The 25,923-nt window shown below is 43.2% G+C and overlaps 1 protein-coding gene across 3 annotated transcripts in view; it reads left to right on the top strand.

Annotated features, from left to right (window-relative positions):
- The window catches only part of WDHD1 (WD repeat and HMG-box DNA binding protein 1), a 2,322,801-nt gene that overhangs the window by 1,644,626 nt on the left and 652,252 nt on the right, over window positions 1–25,923 (top strand). For all 3 annotated transcript variants that reach the window (XM_044074408.1, XM_044074407.1, XM_044074406.1), the window contains exon 17: window positions 4,352–4,466. In XM_044074408.1, the coding sequence (XP_043930343.1) occupies window positions 4,352–4,466 (115 nt within the window). The remainder of the gene's footprint in view (window positions 1–4,351; window positions 4,467–25,923) is intronic.

The following is a 25,923-nucleotide window of genomic DNA, read 5'->3' as shown; positions in this document are numbered from 1 at the left end:
CACATTCTGACATCCTAGCTTGTCAGGAAGCTTACTAAACAACACAAAGAGATGAGGTGTAGCCTATACTTCACGAGGTTTATATTACAAGCTGCGTTTTATGTAAGTGTACCTACCGTATGAAATTAATTACTAAACAAAGCGTTAAAAAAGTTACACAGACAAACCATTCAGTAAAACCTGTTAGAAAAATTCAGCCAAGGTAGTCTTCACTGTGTAATATGTTAAACTTCCTGTAGTGGAAGCCCATGGGATGTATGCAAAATTACCCCTTAAGGGACATACCATTGTTTCAGCTACATGGCTTCTGAATACCCCATGACTTTTTTTTTTTTTTTCAATTTTTTATGGGTACATTCAGGCCAGTGAAGCCAAACTGCACTAGCTGTAAACATGCCAAGTTTCAGACTTTATGTCCTCAGTAGTACAGCATAAGTTATAACCAGGTTATAACTCATACCATGTGTTTCGGCCTCAAAACTCGGACCGAAGCGCAAAAGGAGGGGGAGTATCTATATTCATCAAAGATACCTACACCTCCAAGTTAGTGGCACTGCACGAAGCATCGGAAACCATCCATGTGCAACTAACAGCGGGCAAAACTGCCTTTCAGTTTGTAGCCTGCTACAGAACACCCTCCCTATTACAGGAACCCCACTTGGCATTCCTGAGAACACTGGAGAATATGAAGGTCTCTCCAAACACTGTTATTGGGTGACTTCAACTACCCAAACATTGACTGGGAAAATTACACAAGCCCAAACACCCTCGCCCAACAGTTCCTTGAATTTATAAACTCTAATGCGATGGAACAACTGGTCACCACTCCCACAAGAGGGAACAATATATTGGACCTGGTCATCACCAGCATGGGGACTCTATGTTCCACACCAGAGATAAACCCCTCATTGGTAAGATCAGACCATAAACAAATTTCCCTGGACATCCATATCCTGTCCCCACCCCCAGCCAAGGAAATCACTGTAAAGAATTCCTCAAAAGCCAACTTTGCACTTCTCAAGACTGAGGTGGAATCCTTCAAAGCCCCCGGGCCAGAGGGTAATACAGCCCAATCCGCAGAATCCTTTACAAATGCATTCTATGAGCACCTACAGGAATGCATGGATCGTGCTATCCCAAATAAAACCAAGACTCACTCCTCCAAAAACAGGAGACCAGTCTGATGGCCCCCGGCCATAAATAAGCTATACAACAGAAGGAAGAAGCTACTACATGACCGAGCAAAATCCCAAAAAGGAAAGGCATCTCTGATCAGTATTAGCAAGAAACTTCGATCCCTCATAAAATCATCAAAGGCCAGTTTCGAAAGAAAAATTGCCCTAGACACTAAAGATAATCACAAGGCCTTCTTTAGTTATGTCAGGAATATGGGTGGAAACTCCCAGATCTGCTCTGAATTGTTGCATAACGGTACAAAATATACCGAACCTACAGACATAGCCAACATCCTGGCAGACAGATTCAGCGCAAACTCCCCCCCCCCTTCCCCCCCAAAGGAGCAAATGCCTATCCCAACTGAATGTAACCTCCCTGACATCACAGATGCACAGGTGAAAGCTGCCCTCTCCAAAGCAAAAAACACAGCATCTATGGGACGGACGGTGTCCCAGGCTGTGTCTACAGCTCAAGAAGAACTGAACCCTCACATTAAGTCACTGTTCAAACTTAGCCTTACTACAGGATATGTACCCAAAGAATGGCGTACAGCTACAGTGGTCCCACTCCACAAAGGTGGTGCCACAACGGACACCTTTGTGGAGTGGGACCACTGTAGCTGTACGCCATTCTTTGGGTACATATCCTGTAGTAAGGCTAAGTTTGAACAGTGACTTAATGTGAGGGTTCAGTTCTTCTTGGAGCTCGTGTACGACACAGCCTGGGACACCGTCCGGTCCCATAGATGCTGTGTTTTTTGCTTTGGAGAGGGCAGCTTTCACCTGTGCCTGACTAGTCTGGTCTGTAAAGCTATGGAGCGTATTATTATGGAACTCATAAACAAAGACATTGGGAGCCTCCAGACACTGGACCCTACCCAATTCGGCTTTAAGGGCAGATCTTGCCTCTTAAACCTAGTTGATTTCTTTGAAACAGTTACCAAAGCCATAGATGAGGGCAAGGTAAGTCCACACAGCCTACCTGGACCTCGCAAAAGCCTTCGACACAATACCCCACTCGGGCATCATAAATAAGCTTACCAGCTTAAATATCAACCCCTATATCAAAAGATGGGTTGCAAACTGGCTCAGAGATAGAACCCACATGGTCAGAATCGCAGGTGCCATGTCCGAATCCAAACCAGTTACAAGTGGCGTCCCACAGGGCTCAGTTCTGGGACCTCTCTTGTTCGGTATATACTTCTCCGAGGTTCAGGCTAACACGGGGGGATTATGGCTGACAAAGTTCGCAGATGACTGCAAACTGGGGGCCATAATCGAATCTCCAGCTGACACAAGCATCCTCCAAAAGGGTCTCACAGAGACGGATGCTTGGTGCCAGAGCCACAGCCTCAAGCTAAATGCTAAAAAGTGCATAGTCATCCCCTTTGGGAAAAACAAGGTGCCCACAAATTACCACATAGGTGGTAATCCATTAAGTACGGAAGAAGTAATTAGAGATTTGGGGACCAACGTAGATAGTAATCTCTCCTTTGATAATCACGTTGCCAAAGTGGTTAGAAAGACCTTCTATATAGCCCACCTTATCACGAAAGGGTTCGCATCTAGATCAAGAGAGGTCATTCTGACCCTCTACTCGTCACTCATCAGGCCCATAATTGAATACAGTGCCCCTTTTGGGATGTACCTTACCCGACACCTGCAGCAACTGGAGAGACCCCAAAAGTACCTCACCAAGAGGATCATGGGCTACAAACAGAAGTTCTATGCAGCTCGACTAAAGAAACTCCAGCTCTACTCAGTTGCTTACCGCCTACTCAGAGGCGATGTATGCCTGACGTACAAAGCCATGTCAAACCCAGAATTAATGGACATGCTTCACCTCAAAAAATCCAAGTCCCTTAGAGCTACATGCTCCAGGGACTTAAACCTCAGCACAAAAATAAATAGGACATGCTGGAGGGACAGATTCATTTCCCAGAGGCTCTCCTCACTCTGGAATAGAATCCCAATCCATGTTAGACATAGCCCCTCGCTGACCCTCTTCAAGCGAAATCTGGACGCGTGGATGGGAAATCGCAAATTCACCCCTGGGATCTCTTCTGTGTCCCTGCTAGACAGAGGCACAGTAAACTAATCTTAAAAGGGTACCTTCTGTGACCTACTTTACAGAGGTACAGTTGGCTAATCTAATAGGGAGGCGGAAGCCAAATACACTCTGGCTAGGCTTATAAATGCCCTAGGGCAGATAGCCTAGTATCTACCTATGAACCTATAAGTGGATTGTTTGTCAATGCTTTAGCAATGCAGGGCTTAAAACCCAGCTGATGTCCATAAATATTAAGGTACCTGCAAAATATCCCAAATCCAAGCAGAGGATCAAAAGGTTACAAAGACAAGCCATTGAAAATAATGTTTGTGGCCATCATATCAGTCGTAAGCCCGGCGTTTCTAAAGCATAGCCAAACAATCCAGTTATGCAGGACTGACAAGATCACAAAAATTCCGAAACATAGCATGTCTGCAGCTAATGAGGTTTGGTTTTATTAGCCTGAATGCACCCATAAAGACTTAAAAAAACCTAAAAAAACGCATGGGCATTCAGAAGCCATATAGCTGAAACGTTGGTATATCCTTAAGGGTCATTTGCATATATCCCATGGACCTCCACTGCAGTGTATTACACAGTGAAGACTCTTGTTTGGCTGAGTTTTTTCTTGAAATTCTAAATACTGTTGATAGCTTATTAGCATTGAAAGGCATGTGCCCCATATCTAGCACCTATCAAAATAGCGGATAGGTCCTCCCTCACCTGTGTTGTATACTTTAACCACTATGGAGGCCAGGTTATCATTGCATCTTCTGCAGCAAGCTTTCCAAAAAGCACTGGGACCAAGGGGCCTTGTTATTTTGCAATTCTGTAATATGTTGAAGTTCTTCACTCACCACTGCAAGAGCCCCAGATTTGCACTTGCCTCCATAAGAAGACCCAGAAAATCCAAATGTGAAGTTTAAGTCTTTGTCTCCCAAGTTTTTTTTCCATCCTGACACTGTGTGCTTTGTCCAATGTTTTAAAGGGATCTGTGATTACAGTTTTATCTTTTGATGTCTAAGTTGCATAAATAAATGTCTAGTACATTTAATTGTTAAACTGCATAATTTAAATTGGTAATAGCAGTTTACTGAAAGTACCATTTTTTATTTTCATTTGACAGGTGTATTCCTTGCAAGGGAGCCAGATACCCACCCACACTTCCTCGCCCTGCTGTAGCAATTCTGCCATTTAGTCTTCCTTACTGCCAGACTGCAACAGAAAAAGGACAGATGGAGGTATGTAGTGCACTTTTGGGTTATGGAATCATGTTACACTTGTGAGTAACTGTAAATTGTTACAATTTCTTTTATACCAGACTAGAAAGATAAGATGTTCATCATATTAAGAAGTGCAGTAGTAGTCTTAACTATAGGGGTTATATCCTGCCAATGATGTAACAGCCAGACAGCTTCCAAAGCTTCAGGGCACCTTCCACGCGCCCATATTGTCAGCCAACTCAAGCTGAGCTGACAAAAAGACAAGTTTGGGTGTAAAGCCCTTTAGAGCTTTACTGCCACTGAAGTGTACACTCAGAGTCTTTCGGAAATCTATGGTTGGCTTGTGTTTTCTTTTGCTAGGCAAATAAGTTCCTTTTGGTTAAAAAAAAAATAAATAAATAAAAAGGCCATTTTCTTAATTGTTTTGATGTTTTATTACTTTTCCTCTTCAGAAAAGTTATCTTAAGTCTAGGAATGTTGTGTTTTAATAGACTGTCATGAGACTGTAATACACTTTTAAACAGAGCGCTCTTTTTTTCTGTCAGTTTAAAAGTGGGGTAAAGTAACTGAAAACATCTTTCTGCCAAGAAATTGCATTTATTTTAGTTTTGTATCTTAGCATACTGTTTTTCTTTCAAAAAAGTAACTTGTTTGGACTGGTAGAGTATACTGGTAATTGTTGCTGGTCTTCCATGGGGAAATGGGCACCATTTTCAGCTTGACCAAGACTACCAGTCATGAAGTCTGTTCTTCCAGCCTCAAAAAGAAAATAAAAATAAGCCGCTTTTGCCACCACACCAGGCTAGCAGTTTGCCTTATCTGCAGTTGGATGACTCTACTGTGGCCAATTGTACCTCAGACCACTCATCTTTTTCCCAAGATCCCTCTGGTGTAAATATTGTAAATACATTCAAACAGGGTCTTTTTTAACATTAAAGGTATTCAATATTCAATTAATGATAAATATAACTGTGAAAGTCAGGGTGTTGTGTATTTGGCTACTTGTAAATTGTGCCCAGTTTTTTATCTGGGCAAAACAGAACGCCAATTAAAACAACGCATATACGAACATATATATGCCATCTCTAGAGGCATTCAAACCAATGCTTTGGCAAGGCACATAAGCGAATTTAGCACACAGATTTCAATTTACAGTGGTGCAGAGTGTTTTAAGGAATCCAAGAGGTGGACCTTGGCATCTTAAATTAGACAAGCAGGAATTATTGTGGCAATTATGAACGAATGCACATGTTTATCCTGGAATCAATGATGATTGTTCTATAAAATGTTTACTCAGGTTGAGGGCATTAGAACGTTACAGTGTGTATTAAAGTTATACTATTTGTATTTTATTATATTTTTAACATTAAGACAAAGTATATTGTTTATTAAGCTGGTTTATTTATTATTATTATTTTTTTTTGTTTGGCTGGTATGAGTGTGTTTTACGTTGTTCAGGTTTTTTTAAAAAAACTAGGGGTAGGTTTAATGGTTTCATTGATTGATTAATTGCAATTTGATGTGTTTATACACTATATATAAAGTTTGCTATTATGTGTTTATTTGTCTGAAGAAGTGCACTTAATGGTAGTGCACGAAAGCGCTTACAATAAAGATTTGGTGGACTTGTGGAATTGCGAATTTGTGGATTTTACTTCTTTCTTTTTTTGTTTACTAAGTTTGGTTTGTGTAGTTTTTCAATAGATAATTTCAGACAAATTGTTTCTGAATACCATTCATCAAGGTTACAGATGGCAGTGGTAGGAAATTCCTCCTTTCCGGGGGGGGGGGGGGGGTCATTCCTCATCCTTCAGATCAGACTCTCTCGTTTCCACTGGTTCTTCATCACATGCTGTTTCAATAAGTGATGGAACCAGTTCCTCCTTCCCAGAAGAGTAAGGGCTTTTTTCAAGGATATGTTTAGTGCCAAAGAAAGTTCTTGAGCTTTCTTTCCTAAACCTGTTTGTGATGGTGCCCAAATTCAAAGTGATGTCACTTCACAACCTGATGTTCATCATCCTTCACTATTGCAGTCCTAACAAATGGGTTATCCGGTTCCCGGTAGCCCTCGATCGGCCAGAATACCAAAGGTAAGTAAAAATGGCGTCGGCTGTCAAGGATGTCAGGGCGTCTGATACAAAAGGAGGCAGCTGACGTCACTTCCTCAGTCTTCCTTGCCATGGAGCCCGAAGCAGAAACATTTCTTGCAGGTCGGCAGTTTGCCTTTTTTGGTTTCCGACTACAAAGTTGAAGTCAACTACAGCTAAGTACCCTGTTGGGGATCCTCTTTTCTTGCCTTAACGAATGTTAGAAAAGGTTACTAATTGTCTTACCTGTGGAAAGCAGATTCCCCATAGAGATTTTCATTCCTATTGTATTATTTGTTTAGGCCTTGACCACAGCGTTCCTAATTGTGAGCTCTGTGCCTCCTTTAATCCACGTACTATTCATCGTCGGGCTAAGCATTTTGGAGTTTGGCCTAAGTTTGTCGGTATGGCATCTGCTGGTCTTCAGGCTTCGGATATCCCCAAGAAGCGTAAGGATAAGGACCGCGACAGGCTTCCAAAGGTCAAGTCCTCGGATGATGATAAGTTGGTCATCAGTCACATGGTAGCGAGTGAAGCGCCTTTGCTGCCCCTGCAGCCCACAGATTTTCAACTGCAGGCCTTGGTTGAGACCATTTCAGAGGCCTCAGGCCTCCGGCTTCCATTTTGGATTCTGATCTTCTGCCTGTGACCTCTTCAGCTGGATCCGGAGCCCCTATGCTGACTCCGGTGTCCAAGGCCTCTGTTCCTCGTTCAGGCAGCAAGCTCATACTGACAACTTCGGCTTCACTTTCAGTGGTTGCCTGACCTCCCGAGTCCTTCAGACTTGCAGGTAAATCTTCCAGTCGTAAGCGTGTGAGGAAACAGGCTCCAGGTCCCTCGTTCTCCTCATTCTCAAATGGATAAAATGGCTGATGACCTTTTGACCCTTATTAGGGGTTCGCAGCCTCCTCCTTCATAAAAAAGGGAGGGATGTCTCTCCTGAGGCTTTGTCTTTTTCAGGTCCTGATACTTCTAGCAGTTCTGTTAATGAAGAGGAAGTTTCTCAGGCTTTCTCTGCTTTTGAGGATTCAGACGCAGAGGACTCCATCCCTTCTGCTTCTCCTCCTGAAGATTTCTCTTTTGGTGATGCTTTAAATACTCTCAGGGAGCATTTTAATGGGAAAGTCAGGATTATCCCCTTTCAAAGAAAAGGATTAGGGAGTTTTTGGATTTGCCTCAGCATAAGCCTTTGGCTATTCCACCTGTGTTGGAGGTGGTTGATCTTTTTTCTGGAAAATTCCTCGACTCCAAATTCAGTTCCTCCTGCTCCCAGGAAACCTGCAGGGTACTATAGAGTCCCTGATTCTCATTTGTTTCTTTTCAGGAATCCGCTGGCTGATCCAGAGGTTATTTCTCAAGGTCCTAAAGGAGTTGAGGCCACTGTTACTAAAAATTCTGTGCCTTCTGACAGAGAATCTAGGAACTTAGGTGGGGTAAAAAGGTTTATACCTCTGCCACTCTTGCTATTAGGTCTACTAATTGTCTTTTTCATATACTGAAGTACGAGCAGCACACCTTGAAAACTATTAAGTCTAGGATAGCAAGTGCACCTCGGTTGGTGGAGAGTAAGGATATGCAGGATTTGCTGAATTCTGCCAGTCTTGTTAATAAATATTCATTGCATTGTGGTTTTGACATTCTAGAAGCCTCCTGTGGGGCTACAGCTACTGGCTGTGTTATTAGAAGGCACGCTTGGCTCAGGGAGCAGCCCCTACCTGAGCCTGTCAAGGCTAAGCTTTTAGATGTACCTTTGCATAAGGACAGTCTTTCTGGCAGCAAAGCAGAGGAAGTGCTCAAGAAGATGGAAGACAAGGCCAAGTCTATGCAGACAGTTAGACTATCTGCAAGTTCAGCCTCCTCGCTTTAGCAGGAATTACCCTTCTAAGAGTTGGACGTTCCCTGATACCAGCTGGCAGAACCGTTATAGGACTAAAGGTTACAAGTCTTCTAGGGGACAGGTGGCTACCCCTCAAAGGTCTAAGTGTTGGCAGGCTTCTTCTTCCAAGGGGGAAAGTTCTAAGTCTGCATCTCAATCTAAACATTCTCAGTGACTCTGTCCAACTACTGCCTGTTCTTGCTTGCCCGGAGAGTCCTTTAGGGGGAAGGTTGGCCCTTTTTGCAAAGGTCTGGGCCACCATCACGGACGACAAATGGGTATTCAGAACTGTATCCGTAGGGCACAAGTTTTCCTTTCACTCCTTTCCAGTACCCAAAGGATTCCCAGACGCTCCTCCAAACCGAAGGGCAGAAGTAGAAAAGCAGATTTTGTCTCTGTTACATCTGGGAGCTATAGAATCCATCCCTGCTCAGCAGGTAGGCCAGGGTTTCTATTCAAGACTTTTCCTAGTTCCAAAAAAGGAAGGCACCTGGCGTCCTGTCCTAGATCTCTCCATTCTGAACTCTTTCTTGATAATTCCAAAGTTCAAAATGTTCATTCTGCATCAGTTGCTACCATTGTTAGAAAAGGATTCCTGGCTGGTAATGTTGGATCTCGAAGCTTATCTGCACATCCCTATCTGGGAAAGCTGCAGGCAGTACCTTCGCTTCAGAGTGGGAAAGCAACATTATCAATTCTCTGCTCTGCCCTTTGGCTTATCTACTGCTCCCAGAGTTTTCACAAAGTGCCTAGCTCCAGTCATTGCTTTTTGCAGGCAGAAGAAAATTCAGATTTATCCATACTTGGACGACTGTCTAATTCAAGCAAATTCTCAGGAACAGCTGTTAAAGGATTTGGAATTTGTAAAGACTCTTCTTTCTTCCGTGGGTTACACTCTCAATGAACAAAAATCAAAAATGGTACCAACCAAGGAGATAACATTCGTGGGAGCAAGTCTGAACACAGCCGCACAGATGATGTATCTCACCCAGGAGAAGCAGACAGCTCTTTCAGTTTACTTCAAGGACTTGGCAAGCCTGTCCCAGCTCCCTGCAAGCTCTGGGATTCATGGCCTGTTGTATTCTCGTGATTCCATATATAAGACTGAATATGAGGAAATTGCAATGGTACCTCAAGAACCTTTGGTGTCAACACACAGGACCTGGATGTGATAATTCCTCTGCTTCCTTGTCTGCAGACAGAGTTTCTATGGTGGGCAACAGCCTGTTTACAAAACATGGGCATGCCTTTCCGCCCACCTCCTGCCATTCAAGTTCTGACCACAGGCTCATCGGACTATGCCTGGGGAGCTCACCTGGATGGCAGATGCATTCAGGGACATTGGAATGCCCAGCAGATGCACTTGCACATAAACCTGAAGGAATTTATAGCAGTTCAGCAGGTCTTACTGGCTTTCAAGCATCTTCTTTCCCCAGGAACTCTGCTTGTCAGAACAGACAACACCACATTCATGTGGTACATCAACAAACAGGGAGGGACTCATTCTTACCCTCTGTGCAGACAGACCATGATTCTGTGGTCCACAGCAGCGTCATTGGGCCTACATCTTTTAGTTCAGTTTCTTCCAGGGAGACACAGTGTTTTGGCAGACCAGTTGAGCAGACAGACCCTGGATCCTCACGAGTGGCAGCTGAGCAGAACAGTCTTTTACATCATCATTCAGCGTTGGGGCACTCCTCAGGTGGATCATTTCTCCTCCCTGGACAACCACCTTCTGCCTGTTTGCACCAGACAGTATCACAGCAAGGCCTGGAAAGTGGATGCTCTGTCTTTCAGTTTATGCCTTCCCTTCTCTTCCTCTTCTTCCCAGAGTATTGCTGAAGATCAGGGACGAAAGACCAAGACCAAGGAACATTCTCATAGCTCCAGACTGGCCCAGGCAGCATTGGTATCCACTGCTTCACAGTCTCTCCCAATTTGCTCTTTGGCATCTTCCTCTGAAACCAGATCTTTTGGTTCAGGAAGGGGGAAAAAATTCTGCATCCTCATCTTCAGTCTCCCCATTTGGCAGCATGGCTCATTATATGAATCTATCTTCTTCTTCCCTTTCCCAGCAGGTAGTTGACGTTCTTCATGAGGCCAGGAGGCTTAGCACTAGGAAGTCCTACACTGGCAAATGGGAAAGATTCTCTCATTGGATGCAGGCTAGAGGGGAATCTTCTTCTCAGCCTACTCTTCCTCTGATCTTGGAGTACTTGGCTGATTTGCTTCAAGAAGGACTTTCCTTTTCCTCTATCAAGATCCATGCTTCAGCTATTTCTGCTCATTGTTCTTTTGAACAGCCCATTTTCTCTCATCCCCTGATGAAAATGTTTCTCAGAGGTGCTAGCAACTTAAAACCTCCCAGAAGAGCACCTGCCCCGGCCTGGGACCTTAATTTTGTTTTGGAGAAACTTACTCTTCCTCCTTTTGAGCCAGCTGCCTCTGCAGATTTAAAGTTTCTCTTTTAGAAAATGCACTTCCTCTTAGCTATAACTTCAGCAAGGAGAGTTTCAGAGCTGCAGGCTTTGATGGGTGTGGAGCCTATTCTCTTCTTCCATGCAGATCGTGCCTCCCTGAGGACCAATCCCCCTTTTATGCCTAAGGTGGTTTCTAGCCTGGCTCTTAACCAGTCCATACACCTTCCTACTTTCTTTCCTAATCCTCAAAATAGAGGTGAAAGGATCCTGCATTCTCTTGATGTACACAGACAGCTCTGGTTTTACCTGGACAGGACTAAAGACCTTCGGAAATCAGCGCAGTTATTGGTCAGTTTTGCTCCTGGAGCTCAGGGCAAAGCTATTTCTAAGCAAACCATTTCTAAATAGATTGCACATTGTATTACTTTCTGTTATTCCTTTCATGGGAAGGTTCCTCCTCAAGGGGTGAGGACCCAATCCACTAGAGCAGCCTCCACTTCTGCAGCCTTTTTAAGGGGTGTCCCTACTAAAGACATTTTAGAGGCTACCACATGGTCTTCTGTACACACTTTCACAAACCATTATAATTTGCCTTTGTTTTCTAGATCCAGGGTGGGGTTTGCCACTGCTGTTCTGCAGGGCATGCTCTCCAATCCTTGATTGTGTTGGTACCCTCCTCCCTCTTCTCTGGACTTTGGTAATCAACCCATTTGTTAGGACTGCAACAGTGAAACACGATGAACATAGTACAGTTGTGTACACTTGCAATAAATGTAGATGTTTGAGTGTATTCACTGTTGCAGTCCTGGTTTCCCTCCCTCCTTCCCCCTTTTCTCTTTTCCTAAGGTACAGGCTACTTTTTGGTATTTGCCAAATGACTTTTGGTTTAAACCTTGTTTTCTGGGGGCTTCTGACTGTTATGGCAAGAAAGACTGAGGAAGTGACGTCGGCTGCCTCCTTTTGTATCGGACGCCCTGACGTCCTTTACAACTGACGACAGCCAACGCCATTTTTGCTTACCTTTGGTATTCTGGCCGATCGAGGGCTACCAGGAGCCAGATAACCCATTTGTTAGGACTGCAACAGTGAATACACTCGAACATCTACATTTATGGTAAGTGTACACAACTGTACTTTATCTCTTCTTCCTCTTTCAAGTTTCCTGACAACACTAGACTTATCTTGCTAAAGATGCTTATCACATCCTTATTCATCCAGACTTCAGAATTTTTTTGAGTTTTTTTTTTTGTTGTTTGGGTCACATTATCAGTTCTCTGACTTAACTTTTGGACTATCTGCTGCACCAGGAGTGTTCACAGTGTTTAGCTCCAATTACAGCGTATCGCAGGCTGCGGGGTATCCACATTTTTCCAGATTTAGAAGACTTGCTTATCTCTGCAGAGTCGTTTTTCAAAGAGTCGGGAATCTCTCTGTTGTGTAAGAAATATGTCTTACACAAACTGAGATTTTTATGACTCCTTCACATAGGATTGTGTTCCTGGGATGTCAACTAGGCACCTCTGTTGAAAGAGCTTTTCTTCCACAGGAAAAAAACAGATCTCTATCCAGATCTGTTTGTAAGTTTTTCTACTCGGACGTCGTTCATTGCAAAGGAATACCTTAGGATTTTGGGCCTCATGGCATCTAAGATTCTCATAATACCCCTGGCAAAACTCTACAGAAGAAAAATCTTTTGGTAAAGACAACCGATATCCTTAAATCCAGGTCTCCCCTTCTCCCTCTCAGCTCCAAAACAGTCAGTCACCACCGACACTTCAGATTTTGCTCAGGGAGCAGTCTTAGGATGGATAAAGTGCAGGGGGTGTGGGGCACCAAGAACAGACACAGAACCAGGTGTACTTCTTTGCAGACTAGCCGTATTAGATTGGGATATAGCTTCATGATAAAGTCTCACTCTACAGGCATCATACATTCCATCAGAGCAGAACTGTTTGGCAAACAAGTTGACCAAGACAGACCTTCATGAATGGAAAGTAGATCAGGGGGTCTTCCACAATTTGATTAATATAGGGGGAGTACCTCAAGTGGACCTCTCTGCCTTCTCTCTGAACAATCAACTGGCAGCATTCTGTTCAGGACTCCATGCAAGAAGGCCTGGAAGACAGATGTCTTTTATTTCCCTTGGACAGGAATGTTCTTGTATGCTTTTCACCCTTTCCACTAATAACCATGGTACTTGAAGATTTATAAAGCATTACCAGATATCATTGTGGTTGACCCCCTTTTGGCCCAGAAAAAGTTGGTTCTCGCTTTCACTGGAAATTGCCCATGACAATTACTACAAACTTCTTTACACTCTGGACCTAGTCATACAGCATGAGGAGCAACTGATGCACCCCAACTTGGAGCAGATTTAGCTGACAGCCTGGATGATTCTAGCGTACTATCTTTTAGGCACTTGTTCCATGAAGCTGTGCTAAGCAGGTATTGAAGGAGGCAAGAAAACCTGCAACTAGAATATCTTGTGTTTACAAGAGGAAGAGGTTTTCTAGGTGATGCTTATCTGACAACAGAGGGCCCGGTATGGTGTCCACCTCTTTGGTTTTGAAATATCTGTGTGACCTACTCAACAATGGCTTATCTTATGCTTCTGTCAATGTGAATCTTGCTGCTATCTCATCTTGTCTGCCCATGGATCCCCTCTTTTGTCTCTCTTTGTGGTCAAATACTTTATAAAAGGAGTGTTGCACTTGAGACCCACTCAAAAGCAAATTCTTCCTCCTTGGGATGTTAACTTGGTTCTTAAAAAAAATGACCTTAACTCCTTTTGAACCTGCCTTTCAGGGTGATTTATAGTTCATCACTTGGAAAACTGTTTTCCTTATTACTCTGAAATCTTCAAGACGAGTCTCTGAACTGCAAGCCGTCATGGTGGACTAGCCTTGTCTGATTTCCCACAAGGACAGGGTTGTTTTACGACTAATCCATCTTTCATGTCAAAAGTTGTTTCTGAATTTGCCATGAGTAAAGCCAGCAATTTTCCAGTTTTCTTTCTCGAACCTAAAAACAAGGGAGACAAGGTTCTGTATACCTAGAATTTGCATAGGCAACTCAGTTACTACCTTAACAGAACTAAGCCCATCAGGAAAGTTGAAGGATCATAGGACCATAGGAGGTTACTAGGCTTATGGCCCAAGAACCTTTACAAGCCTAGTCGTGTCATTACCCATATTCTCCCTAACTGACCATATTAGATGGTCTGTATTTGCGAGTCGATGATCAGCACCGACTGCCCTTATCCATGATAGCTATAGGTGCCAATCCCGGGTGAATTTACAGTCTCCAACCAAGTGTCCAAGTTTCGCTTAAATAGGGTCATTGAGGAGCTCTGCTTCATGTGGATTGGGAGTCTGTTCCAGAGCAGCATCAATCTCTGGGAGCAAGTCCTGTTAATGTCACAGGCTAGGTTAAGTTCCCTGGAGTGAGTGAATCTTGTCCCATTTGACTTGCGGATGTGTAGCATTTTCATTAGGGCTCTGTAGGCTAGGCACAAGTTGCTATCAGCAGCCTATAGGATATACTGTACAGTGGCAGGGCTTTCACTCTACCCATATAAGGTCATGTTTTGAAGGCCATGTATTTTGCTGGTGAGGAACCTTTGTTGTTTGTCCAGTTGCTGCTGTTGTCTGGTGAGGTACATACAGAAGGGAGAGTTGTATGCTATTAGTGGTCTGATGAAGGTTGAGTACAGAGGAGCTATAACATCCTTAGTCCTGGATGCAATGCCTCTGTTTATGAGATGCCCAAAATAGACTGCTTCCCTTACCATTATGGATACATGGTGATCGAAGTTTAGGTTGCTATCAACCTGTGTTCTCAAATCTCGCAACACTGGATTTGAGCTTAGGGGGATACTGTCTATATTGTAATTTGCAGGGGCATCTCCTTTACCAAAGGGAATAATAATGCACTTTCTTGCATTTAGTTTGAGTTCATGGCTTTGGCACCAATTGTTTGTCTGTGTTAGCCCCTTTTATTTCCTGTTCTGGGGGCTCCAAGGAGTCAACCTGTCTCTAAGCAAATGCTTGATCATTGTTTGTTCTCTCTATTGCGTTTTGTTTCTCCCACTATTGTAAATATATTCCAAGAAAAGTTAAGGCACATTCCACTAGAGGCTTATCCTCTTCAGTCTCATATTAGAAGGGAATGGACTCTACTGCATTATAGAGGCAGAAACCTGGTCCTGGGTTCATATCTTTATAAAGCACTCCAAACTGGGTTCTTTCTCAAGTTCTAGAGCAGGGTTTCTAAGGACCATTCTTCAGGTGTGCATAGATCCTTATCTTTCCTTCCTCCCAGGTAGGGTGAGCTTTAGGAATCTTACCCATATGCCACTGAGGCAGTGTAAATGATGAACATAGTACAGTTGTGTAAGTCCTTTTTAATTGTAACAGTAGAATGTTCAGATTTCACACTGCCTCAATGGCAGAAGCCAGCCACCCCCCCCCCTTATTTTATATGGTTAGAGCGTAATCCATCCTTACTGTGTTGTTGGTTAGCTTTGGTTATTTGCGTTGGTGGTTTAGTTGTGAATCTGTTGATTTCAGGCAATTCATGCTTCTTGTCCTTGTCTTTTCCTACTTAACATTAAAAGCCTAAACAACTGACTTCCTGTGAAAGGGTTTGGCTTCCAATGATGGAAGAGGATTAGCCAATCCCGTATCACAAGGGAGTCAGAGGACAGAATTCTGAGCTCTGGAAAGCTGCCATTGTGGGGTTGTTGAGGTTTGAACGCATATATTGAGGCGTTGTGAAATTCCAATATCTGCTGTTTCAAATAAGTAGGACTTACACAACTGTACTTTCCATTGCATGAATCATTTAGTACAGCTAGATAACATTTTAAACACTGTTCTTGTAACATTGTGCATCTAGCTTAAAGTCCAGAGACTTCATATAACACCCATATCATGTACCTGTATGACGTGTTCTCTGTTTTATAAACCTTAAATAATTAGAACTTCCATGCTTTTGAGCTTGTAATTTATATTTGACTTTATGAACTAATCCTTCCATCATTATCTGTGTTATACTGTGTCACTCCCTTTCCCACTTGTATGATCTTTGTGTCCAGTCCTTCCTAATTTGCCCAGCCTTCTTTGGATAAATGTGTTAGAGTTTATAATGAATAAGTTTATCTTCCTCTTAGCAATATGCTTCACTTCCTCCATTGGATATATCCTTCTGGCTCTGTAATAGAAACACTTCTAATTAGTACAGTCTACAATCAGGGCTTATTTCATGGGTTCCTATCACGCAGTCAAACTTTTACAATTTCGAACCTCATATGGTCAAGACCATAAGTTTGAATTTGTAAAAGTTCGAGCTCTTGAATGCAAATCTTCATAAGTGGAGGTTTCCATTTTGTTCAATGGGGTGCAATCTCTGAGTTGGTATATTTAAGTAGTGGGGGTGCAGGGGGGCTTGCCCCCCTTCTTAAAACAGTTTTTGTTTTCCATTGTTTTTTTGTTTATCCATAGTCGACGTTTTGTAACTTCGAACATAATGGTTCAAACATTACATGTTCAAAGTTATAAGACTTCGACTATGTGAAATAGACCCTTATTTCATTAACTATTATGTCCGGCATCTTTTCCCCATTATGCGATAAATATAGTTTACCTATATTCTCTCAAGAGACACATTTTCAGTTGGCAGCTTTCTAAAAGATGAATTCTGAAAAATGTCAATAGAAAACTATTAAAAAATGCAAAAAAAAATGTTATGGGGGCGGCAAGCCCCTAAATTATATATACAAACTCTGAGGTTGCACCAGATTGGTGAAAATGGGAAAAAACTCTCAAAAGCGCACTACACACTTGCACTAAACACATTATGCTAAAACTTACTGTGACATTAAATATTTGAAAAGGCGAACAACAAAAAAGGCATCAGTGAAGTGTAGGTAGGCCGAGAAATATGCAGATTCATTTCTACTTAATCAACATGTATAACTCTTCCCAGCTATAAAAGTGAAAACAAGGGGAAAACATATTGCAGCTGTCAGGATGATCTCAATAAGTTAAATGTTATTTTATCCCCTTTTCTCTATGACTAAAATGCCAGAACATTCCTCATATACACCAAACCAAACCTTATTAAAAAATTATATATATATATATATATATATATATATATATATATATATATATATACTGTATTTAAGGAGCTTTCAAAGGGCAACTCTTTTCCCTGAACATTCACCTTGTGTAAATCAGCTGGGATTGTATACAAGTCCCCCCAAACAATTGATGACTCATTGACAGCCCTTTGCAGCATGTATTTATTTTACCTGTCCATTGATTGGGTAAGCCCACTGGACAAAACTATCCCATTGTGGGGTGTTCAAGGAGCACTGTCACATTAAATGACTTGCTCAGAATCATACTGTAGAGAAATTAAGGTGAAAGGAATCAAACTCTGTTCCATAGGTAGAGGAAGCAGATCATTAACAGCTCAGAACTTTAGCCCACTAGAGCCAGATATGTGCTAACTTTAAAAAACTCCATTGATAAAGGTATCACCATTAAGCGTAGTCCAGTATTGTGCAAAATCAACAGAGTATTAAAACAAAAGAAAAGGGTGTACAAAAACTTCAGACTTTATCCAACCTAATGCAAGGAGGCAAGGTAATCTCCACAAAAAAAGAACTTGGTAAACAAAAAAACAAAGCATCATTCAAAGTAAAACTTTACATCCAGTTGTATGACATAAAAAATGAAATTGAAGAAACAAAAGAATAATGAGCTAGAACAAAATGTATCTCCATAAGAGCCCTGACATATATAGCTAACAGTAGAATACAGACCTGGAGCAAATTTCAAGCCACAAAAGGGAGTCCCATTCATTGTTCTTCGTGCAGTATGTTTCCTAACATGAAATTGCATTCGGAATAGTGAGGTTTGTACTCCGTAATACCAGTTCAATAGACCAGATGAGATACCATGAAGTCTGATTGTGCAGTCAAAAAGTCTGCTATTTCCCCCACTCACATTCTGAATAGCCCATTAAAACTGGATGCGTTTCTGATACCTAGAATTAGGCTATTTGAAGTCCCAGTCCAAGAAGGCCTTTCCACAGGCCCCAGTTATTGCAGATCAGTTGGCCTCACAGGCATATTATATAAAATGATAGGGAGAAGTATCATGGAACTTACTCGGGCAGATGCAGGAAACTTACTTTTCCATGCCTGTCCCCAGTATAGTTTTGTCAAAGATTTTGTATGCTTAACTTCAAAATTTTTTGAGTATGTCACTGTGACGACCGTGCCCTGGCCCAGTAATCAAGGAGCCTCAATCCTCACCACTAACACCAGGGAGGTTGTATGCTAGAGGAGGAAAGGATGACAGATACACACAGTAAAGTACAATTTCCCTTAAGTGCACACAGGGATCACAGTCAGTCTGGGGCTGGTTGCTCCCTTGCTCTCCAGGTCCCCAATAAGACTCCCCATTGGCACAGCTATAGGGTCCAGATCTCAGCCTAGCTGGCAAGCTAACCTCCAGTACCCTCTCTGTCCAACCAGTGCTTCGTGTCCCTGCCCAGGTAGCTGACACACCACACACACTTTGAGATAAGTATTTATACAACTTCACAGACACTCCTGGGAAAGGCTGACAGATTCTCTAGCTGTGCCCCTTTACCCAGACTATATGGTAGTAATTACTGCCACCACCAGCTTAATAATTATCAGCTACCCAAAGGCCCTTAAAAGGCTGTCCAGTTATTACTGTGCAATATTATCAATTGGTAATGTGACTGTTCAGTCTAAGACTTTTTTTTGAGTGGCCTATTACAATGAACTCTATAAATATGCAGTGTACTCTAGAGCCTACTCTGTCTCTACACAAACCAGCCACAGGTAAAGGTTTTTAAAATATTTAATAATAAATAATTAAAACACAAGACAATGCTACTAAACTACAGAGGTATCTAAGAGTTCAGAGATCACATAGAAACTTAAAACAATACAGTAGGACAGGTCTGATGTCAAAGAAAAACACTTAATCTAACTTTCTAATCTTTAGCTGTTCTTAAGAGAAAAAGCAGTGCTATAATCCTACTTACATACATATAAGCAGTACTGGAGTTGATGGTCCAAGACAAATGCTTTTAGTCTCTCACTGAACAATAGTTTGTAAACACTAACAAACAGCTCTGCTAAGGCCCTCCCAAATTACATCATTTTGACACTTTGGTTTTCCCAGTATTCACATTACATCATCTTGGCACTTAGTCTGGAGTTCCCAGGCAAGCAAACTGCATTATTTAGCAAGCTAACACCTGCTCAGGAAACTACAACAATAAAAAACATTTCACATGTATACTCTAACAATTATTCCTTAAGTTAAGACAATAGAAAGAATGTGTTCAGCCAGACGCTTCGGCACCATTTTTTTTAGATAATTGTAACTTCAAAAAATATTTGAAATGCTTGGCTTGGTTTTCCTTACAGCAGATGGCAATGTTGCAACAATCCTGAATTTCACATTTTACAGTGTTTTCTTTCCTTTAAGAACACAAACCTGTATTTTACATGTATTTATACAAATGATAGAATTATGTATCAAATTCTATTTGACTAGGCTGGCAGCCTTCGCCCATCTTTCCCCAATCTTCACATCCCCCCCCCCCCCAGAGAACTCAAGCTAGTTTTTCAAGTGACCCTTGAGAAACGCCGCTTGAGAGGGTTAGCTCTATCTGGGTGTACCTCACCCCATTTCCCTGTCTTGAGAGCCCATATCCATTGGCATTGCTACTCCCACTGACATAGTGACATGAGTGCTGCACTGACATATCATATGCTTGTAACTCCAGGCTCCATCTTAGCAACTTGGCATTTTGCTGACTGGCTCTGTTTAACCATGTTAGAGGGTTGTGATCTGTCATTACAGTGAATTTTCTTCCATACAGATAAGGCTGAAGTTTCTGCAATGCCCACACTATAACTAGACAGTCCTTTTCTACAGCTACATAGCATTCCTCCCTGGGTTGGAGTCTATGACTGAGATAAACCACTGGGTGCTCTTCCCCCTCTTAAGAAATCTGGCTAAGTACAGTCCCCATCCCATGGTTCGAAGCATCCACTTACACAACAAAGTCTTTGCTGTAATCTGGACTGGCTAACATAGGGGGGTCCTGTCAAAGCATTTTTAAGCTTCTGAAATGCCTGGTCACATACTGGGGTCCACACTACCTTATCTGGCCTGTTCTTCCTTGTCAGGTCTGTGAGGGGAGCAACTATGGCACTATAACTAGGGACAAACTATCTGTAGTACCATGCTGTCCCTAAGAATTCCCTCACCTGCTTTTTGGTAACAGGTGCAGGCCATGCCTGAGTAGCTTCCACTTTGGCAGGTTGTGGCCTTATCTTACCACTCCCCACTCTATGTCCTAGGTAGGAGACCTCTGACATACCCACCTGACATTTGCTCGGCTTAATGGTCAGCCCTGCCCTCTGTAGTCTGCCCAGCACCTACCTGACATGCTGAAGGTGCTCTGGCCAGGAATGGCTGTAGATGGCAGTGTCAGCTAGGTAAGCAAGGGCAAGCCCTCCTGCTAGGATATTATCCACCAGCTTCTGGAAAGTCCCTGTGGCATTCTTCATCCCAAAGGGCATCTTTGTGAACTCGTACAAGCCAAAAGGAGTCACAAAGGCTGACTTCTCTCTAGCACTGGGAGTCGAGGGCACCTGCCAGTAACCCTTGGTAAGATCAATGGTTGTAAGATACTTAGCCCCACCCAGCTGCTCTAGGGCCTCATCTGTCCTAGGCATGGGGTAAGCATTTGACTCTGTGTGATTATTTAACTTCCTGTAATCCACACAGAACCTGGTGCTGCCATCCTTCTTTGGCACCAACACAACTGGTGAGGCCCAGGGACTGTTGGACTCTTGAATCACCCCTAGTTCCAACATCTCCTGTACCTCTTTCCTCAGAGTTTGACTCTCTCAGGCACCCTATAAGGGGGCTGTCTAATGGGCCTTTGGAGTCCTGTATCCACCTGGTGCTGCACCAGGTGGATGCTCCCTGGTTTCCCAGTGAACATGTCCCCAAATTCCTGCAACACTGCTCAGCTTTCTCAAACCTGGGTAGCAGATAGCTGCTGGGACATTGCTACCCCTTCCACCGAGGTGTCAGCCCGAGCCTCACTGAGGAGATCAGTCCCCAGATTCCCTCAGACTCCTCCTGCAATCCACTGCAAATGCTCAGCACAAGTGCCTCCCTAGCATGGTAAGGTTTCATCATGTTAACATGGTACAGTCTGTGCCCCTGCCGTCTGCCTAGCACTTCCACCATGTAATTAACATCACTTACCTTTCTTGCCACCTTGTAGGGTCCCTCCCAAGCTGCTTGCAGCTTGTTGTGTCTGACAGGAATGAGATCCATTGCCTGCTGCCCCACAGTATATTCTCTAGCTCGACCATTCCTGTCATACCACACCTTTTTCTGTTGGGCTTCTGCCAGGTTCTCATGGGCCAAGCCCATGAGTTCCCTGAGCCTTGTCCTGAGGTTTAAGACGTATGCCACAACAGACTCCTTGTGAGGCTCACACTCACCTTCCCACTCATCTTGAATTAAATCTAGAGGTTCCCTCACCCTGTGCCCATACAGCAACTCAAAGGGTGAACAACCTGTGGATTCCTGGGGAACCCCTCTGTAAACAAACAGATGGGGCAAATATTTGTCCCATTCCCTCTTAAACTGATCTGCAAATAGCATGGACTTGATTGAGTTTAACCTCTCAACAAGACCATTAGTCTGGGGGTGGTCTTCATGTGCTTCACCCCACAGGACTTCCACAGACAAGCCAGCAGGTCTGACATGAAATTGGCACCTCGGTCAGTCCGTATTTCATTTGGGAAACCTACCCTGCTGAAAATCTCTAACAAAGCATTTGCCACCTTCTCTGCCTCCGTAGAGGACAAAGCCACTGCCTCAGGGTATCGTGTAGCATAATCCACTATTACTAGGATATACTTTTTCCCTGTGGAACTTGGGGTACTCAGAGGACTCACAATATCCATAGCTACCCTCTGAAATGGCTCCTCAATCACAGGCAAAGGCGTCAAAGGAGCTCTCACCTTTTCTCTTGCCTTGCCTACCTTTTGGCACTGCTCACAGGTCCTGCAGTACCCTGTTACATCTGGAAATTCCAGGCCAATAGAAATTCTGCATAATACGCCTCATTGTATGTTTTATGCCCATATGACTTGCAAAGGGAGTATCATGGGCTATGGCTAGAAGCTCCAGACAGTAAGCTCTAGGCACTATCAACTGCTGTACTCTCACCTTCTAGCCCTCCCTCAGGGTCCACTCTCTGTATAGTAACCCTTTGTCCCAGTATACAGATCCCCCCTTCCCTTGAGAATCAGGTGCCTCCCTAGCTACCTGCCTCAGGCCTTGCTTTGTAGGGTCTGAGAGCTTGTCTCAACTCTCTCCTTGTAACCCTTCCCAGCTCCCTTACCATTGGAAGTCAGGCATCCTCTGGCAGTGGTGCCTCACTGTCAGCCTGGGTACTACTACTCACCTCTACCTTTGCAGTTACCCTGTCCAAGGGAGCATCAGTACCCACAAGCAGCTGTGGCTTAGATTCAGTCTCACTGCTACAGCGTAGCTCACTCCCTGAAGTAACCACCTCAGCAGTCCTGGCTGCAAGTATGCAGTCAGTCTGTGCATCTCCCCCAGGCTACCAGACTTGCATGCTTGTCTCCTAGCCTCACTGCGTGTAACTGCATGAGTACATAGTACTGCCTTATCCAAATCCTTCCCTCTCAGGATATCTGCAAGATGGTAGTTCCATACCCCTGTTGTTTCAAGACAACCCACTATTGGCATTTTGTCTTTCCCACTTACTGGCTCCCTCACCTTTGGTTCCCCACCTTGCCTCCATGAACACTTGTATGCCACATGGCCCTACTGGTTGCATTCAAAACATTTAACCCTAGCTCCTGGACGTGTACCTGGACTAGTGGCTTCCCCTTCTACTGGTGGATTCTGTTGGGGCAGTCTGTACTGCCCACCATGAGTTCCTTTAGACCCTTGAACAGTACTGGGGGTCCCCTTCCTGGGCAGGACTGCCCTGCTGGCCAGGTATAGGTCTCCCTTCTTCCCCAACTCATCTGAAGTAGCACATTGTTTATCAGCTACCCAGATCCTCATGTCCTCAGGCAAAGTGCTAAGGGCTTGTTGCCTCACCAAAAGTCGGCCAGCCCTTCAAAAGTGGTGACCTGACATCCACTCACCCAGCTATGAAAATAAGTGCTCAGTTCAACAACATATTCACATACATTTTCATCTGCCTTGCGTCTATGCTCACGAAACTTTTTCCTATACATTTCCGGAGTTAGCTTAAAACATTGTAACACATTTCTTTACAGCAGTATAATCAAAACAGAGTCAGGCATTTGTGATATACAAGTTACAGCTTTCCCATTGAGTAAAGGGGGTCAGGAACCATACCCAGAGCCTTTGGTCAACACTATACTGTTTGCATACCCTTTCAAACATGTGAATGAAACTATCAAAATTATCCCCTTCTTTAAATTGCGGAAGGAATTTACTGACCTGTTGTGCTTCTGGGGTCCAGTTACTCCCTTCCCCATTACCTCCATGACTCTGGTGAAGAGTCAGCATTTCCCCCTCATGCTTCCTCTGATGCTCCTTTTCTTCGGCTTTTATCTCCAAACGCCTGGCCTCCAACTCAAGTCTCTTTAGCTCCAGCTGGATTTAAGTCCACTGCAGAAAGGTTGAGCTGTCCATTCTCCGAGGATATTGTATCGCCACTGCCCGTCTGATTGTCCTTCGCAGAAACGTTGAGCTGTCCATTCTCCGAGGATATTGCATCTCCACTGCCAGTCTGATCGTCATCCTGGATGCTTTTTTCTGATGCAGCTGTAACCAAGGCTGCAATCTGGTCTGCCTTAGTCAGGTTTCCATGCACCAGTCCCCTAGCCTGGCACATCTCCACCAGCTGGCTCCTTGTCAGCTTTCCATACTCCTGTGCTGACATGCTGGCTGCTCACCTTGACTAACTAAGCTAACAAAGGAAATAAAACAATTGTGATCTGAACTCTGAGTATACACTGCGTGGCTGATTTAGAGTACAAAACACTTTCAGAGATCACTGTACATAAGCTACAGGATTCACTCTACCCACACCACTGCCAAATAGATGTGAGGATATCTTATCCCAACCACTGCCACCACTTGTGACAACCGTGCCTTGGCCCAGCAATCAAGGAGCCTCAATCCTCACCACTAACACCAGGGAGGTCATCTCCTAGAAGAGGAAAAGATAACAGATACACACAGTAAAGCACAATTTCCCTTAAGTCCACACAGAGATCGCAGTCAGTCTGGGGCTGGTTGCTCCCTTGCTCTCCAGGTCCCCAATAAGATTTCCCACTGGCACAGCTTTAGGGTCCAGATTTCAGCCTAGCTGGCAAGCTAACCTCCAGTAACCTCTCTCTCCAACCAGTGCTTCATGTCCCTGCCCAGGTAGCTGACACACCACACAAACTTTGAGATAAGTATTTATACAACTTCACAGACACTCCTGGGAAAGGCTGACAGATTCTCTAGCTGTGCCCCTTTACCCAGACTATACGGTAGTAATTACTGCCACCACCAGCTTAATAATTATTCGCTACCCAAAGGCCCTTAAAAGAGTGTCCAATTATTACTGTGCAATATTATTATCCAATTGGTAATGTGACTATTCAGTCTAAGGCTTTTTTTTATATATATATATATATAGAGAGAGTGGCCTGTTACAATGAACTATATATATATATATATATATATATATATATATATATATATATATATATATATATATATATATAGAGTGGCCTGTTACAATGAACTCTATAAATATACAATGTACTCTAGAGCCTACTCTGTCTCTACACAAACCAGCCCCAGACTGACTGTGATCTCTGTGTGCACTTAAGGGAAATTGTACTTTACTGTGTGTATTAGTTATCCTTTCCTCTTCTAGGACACAACCTCCCTGGTGTTAGTGGTGAGGATTGAGGCTGCTTGATTGCTGGACTAGGGCTTGGTCGTCACAGTCACTACCACCCCAGATGAATGTTTCTTTGTGGGATGTATTTTCTTCACCTGTTGTAGACACTTTATCTGCATTAGCCATTTTGTCTGCACCATGAGAGCAACAGTGCTTACATCCACCGAGACAGCAGGAGATCTATACCATTTTGTTAAAAGTAGCCTTGATCCTTTAGACTTTTCAGTGAATGTAGTTTGAAAGTTACAAGCCTGCCACTTTTATAAACTATTGGATCATTGCATGTAGAAGGTAAAAAGACATCCACTCCCCTACTGTTACTCCATTTAATCAATGTGGCTTTCGATGACTTGGTCAAAGCACACAATTCAAGATATGATCTTTGACAAATTGATTAGCTCTTCTCAAGTCCACCAAAGAGCAGCACTTCTCAAATTCTTTAAGGACACAGTAGTTATTGATACTAGTGAGTGTTCATCATATCGATGACTGCTGGTAGTAGCCCTAGCTATATGGGATATATTCTTAACAGGATATTAACAGCCAGACCGCTTCCAAAGCTTCAGGGCACTTTCCACATGCTCAAACTGTTAAGCAACTCAGGCTGACCTGCATAAAATACAGGTTTGAATGCCATGGGCTTCAGAGCTTTTCTGCCATTGAAGAGTAAGCTCCACTGCAGACTTTCAAGGATTGATGGTCTACTTCGGCTGTTCCTTTGCTGGACAGATGAGTTCCATTTTGGGAAAACCTTCCACATAAAAAGTATTGTTTTATTGTACTGTCCTGCATAGGAAAGTTATTTTTAAGGTAGAAATGTGTGTGTTTAATGGATGGCCAGGTGACTTAACTGTACTTTTAAATAGGGGCACACTTTTTTCCATTCATTTTAAAAGTTGTTTAAAGGAGTTGAAAAACATTTTTTGTTTGAAGAAAATGTGTTTATTTTACTTTTGGGTGCTGACAAAGTGTATTAAAGTGCTTTTTAACAGTTTCGTTGTAACTTGGATTACCTCAGCTGATGGTGCCGTTCTGTTTTGTTG

The sequence above is a fragment of the Protopterus annectens genome, chromosome 6.part0 (assembly GCF_019279795.1).
Source record: "Protopterus annectens isolate FY-2018-M chromosome 6.part0, PAN1.0, whole genome shotgun sequence".
Taxonomy (NCBI): domain Eukaryota; kingdom Metazoa; phylum Chordata; order Ceratodontiformes; family Protopteridae; genus Protopterus; species Protopterus annectens.
The sequence above is the reverse complement of the archived record's forward strand: the minus strand, read 5'-3'. Positions and strand labels throughout refer to the sequence as shown.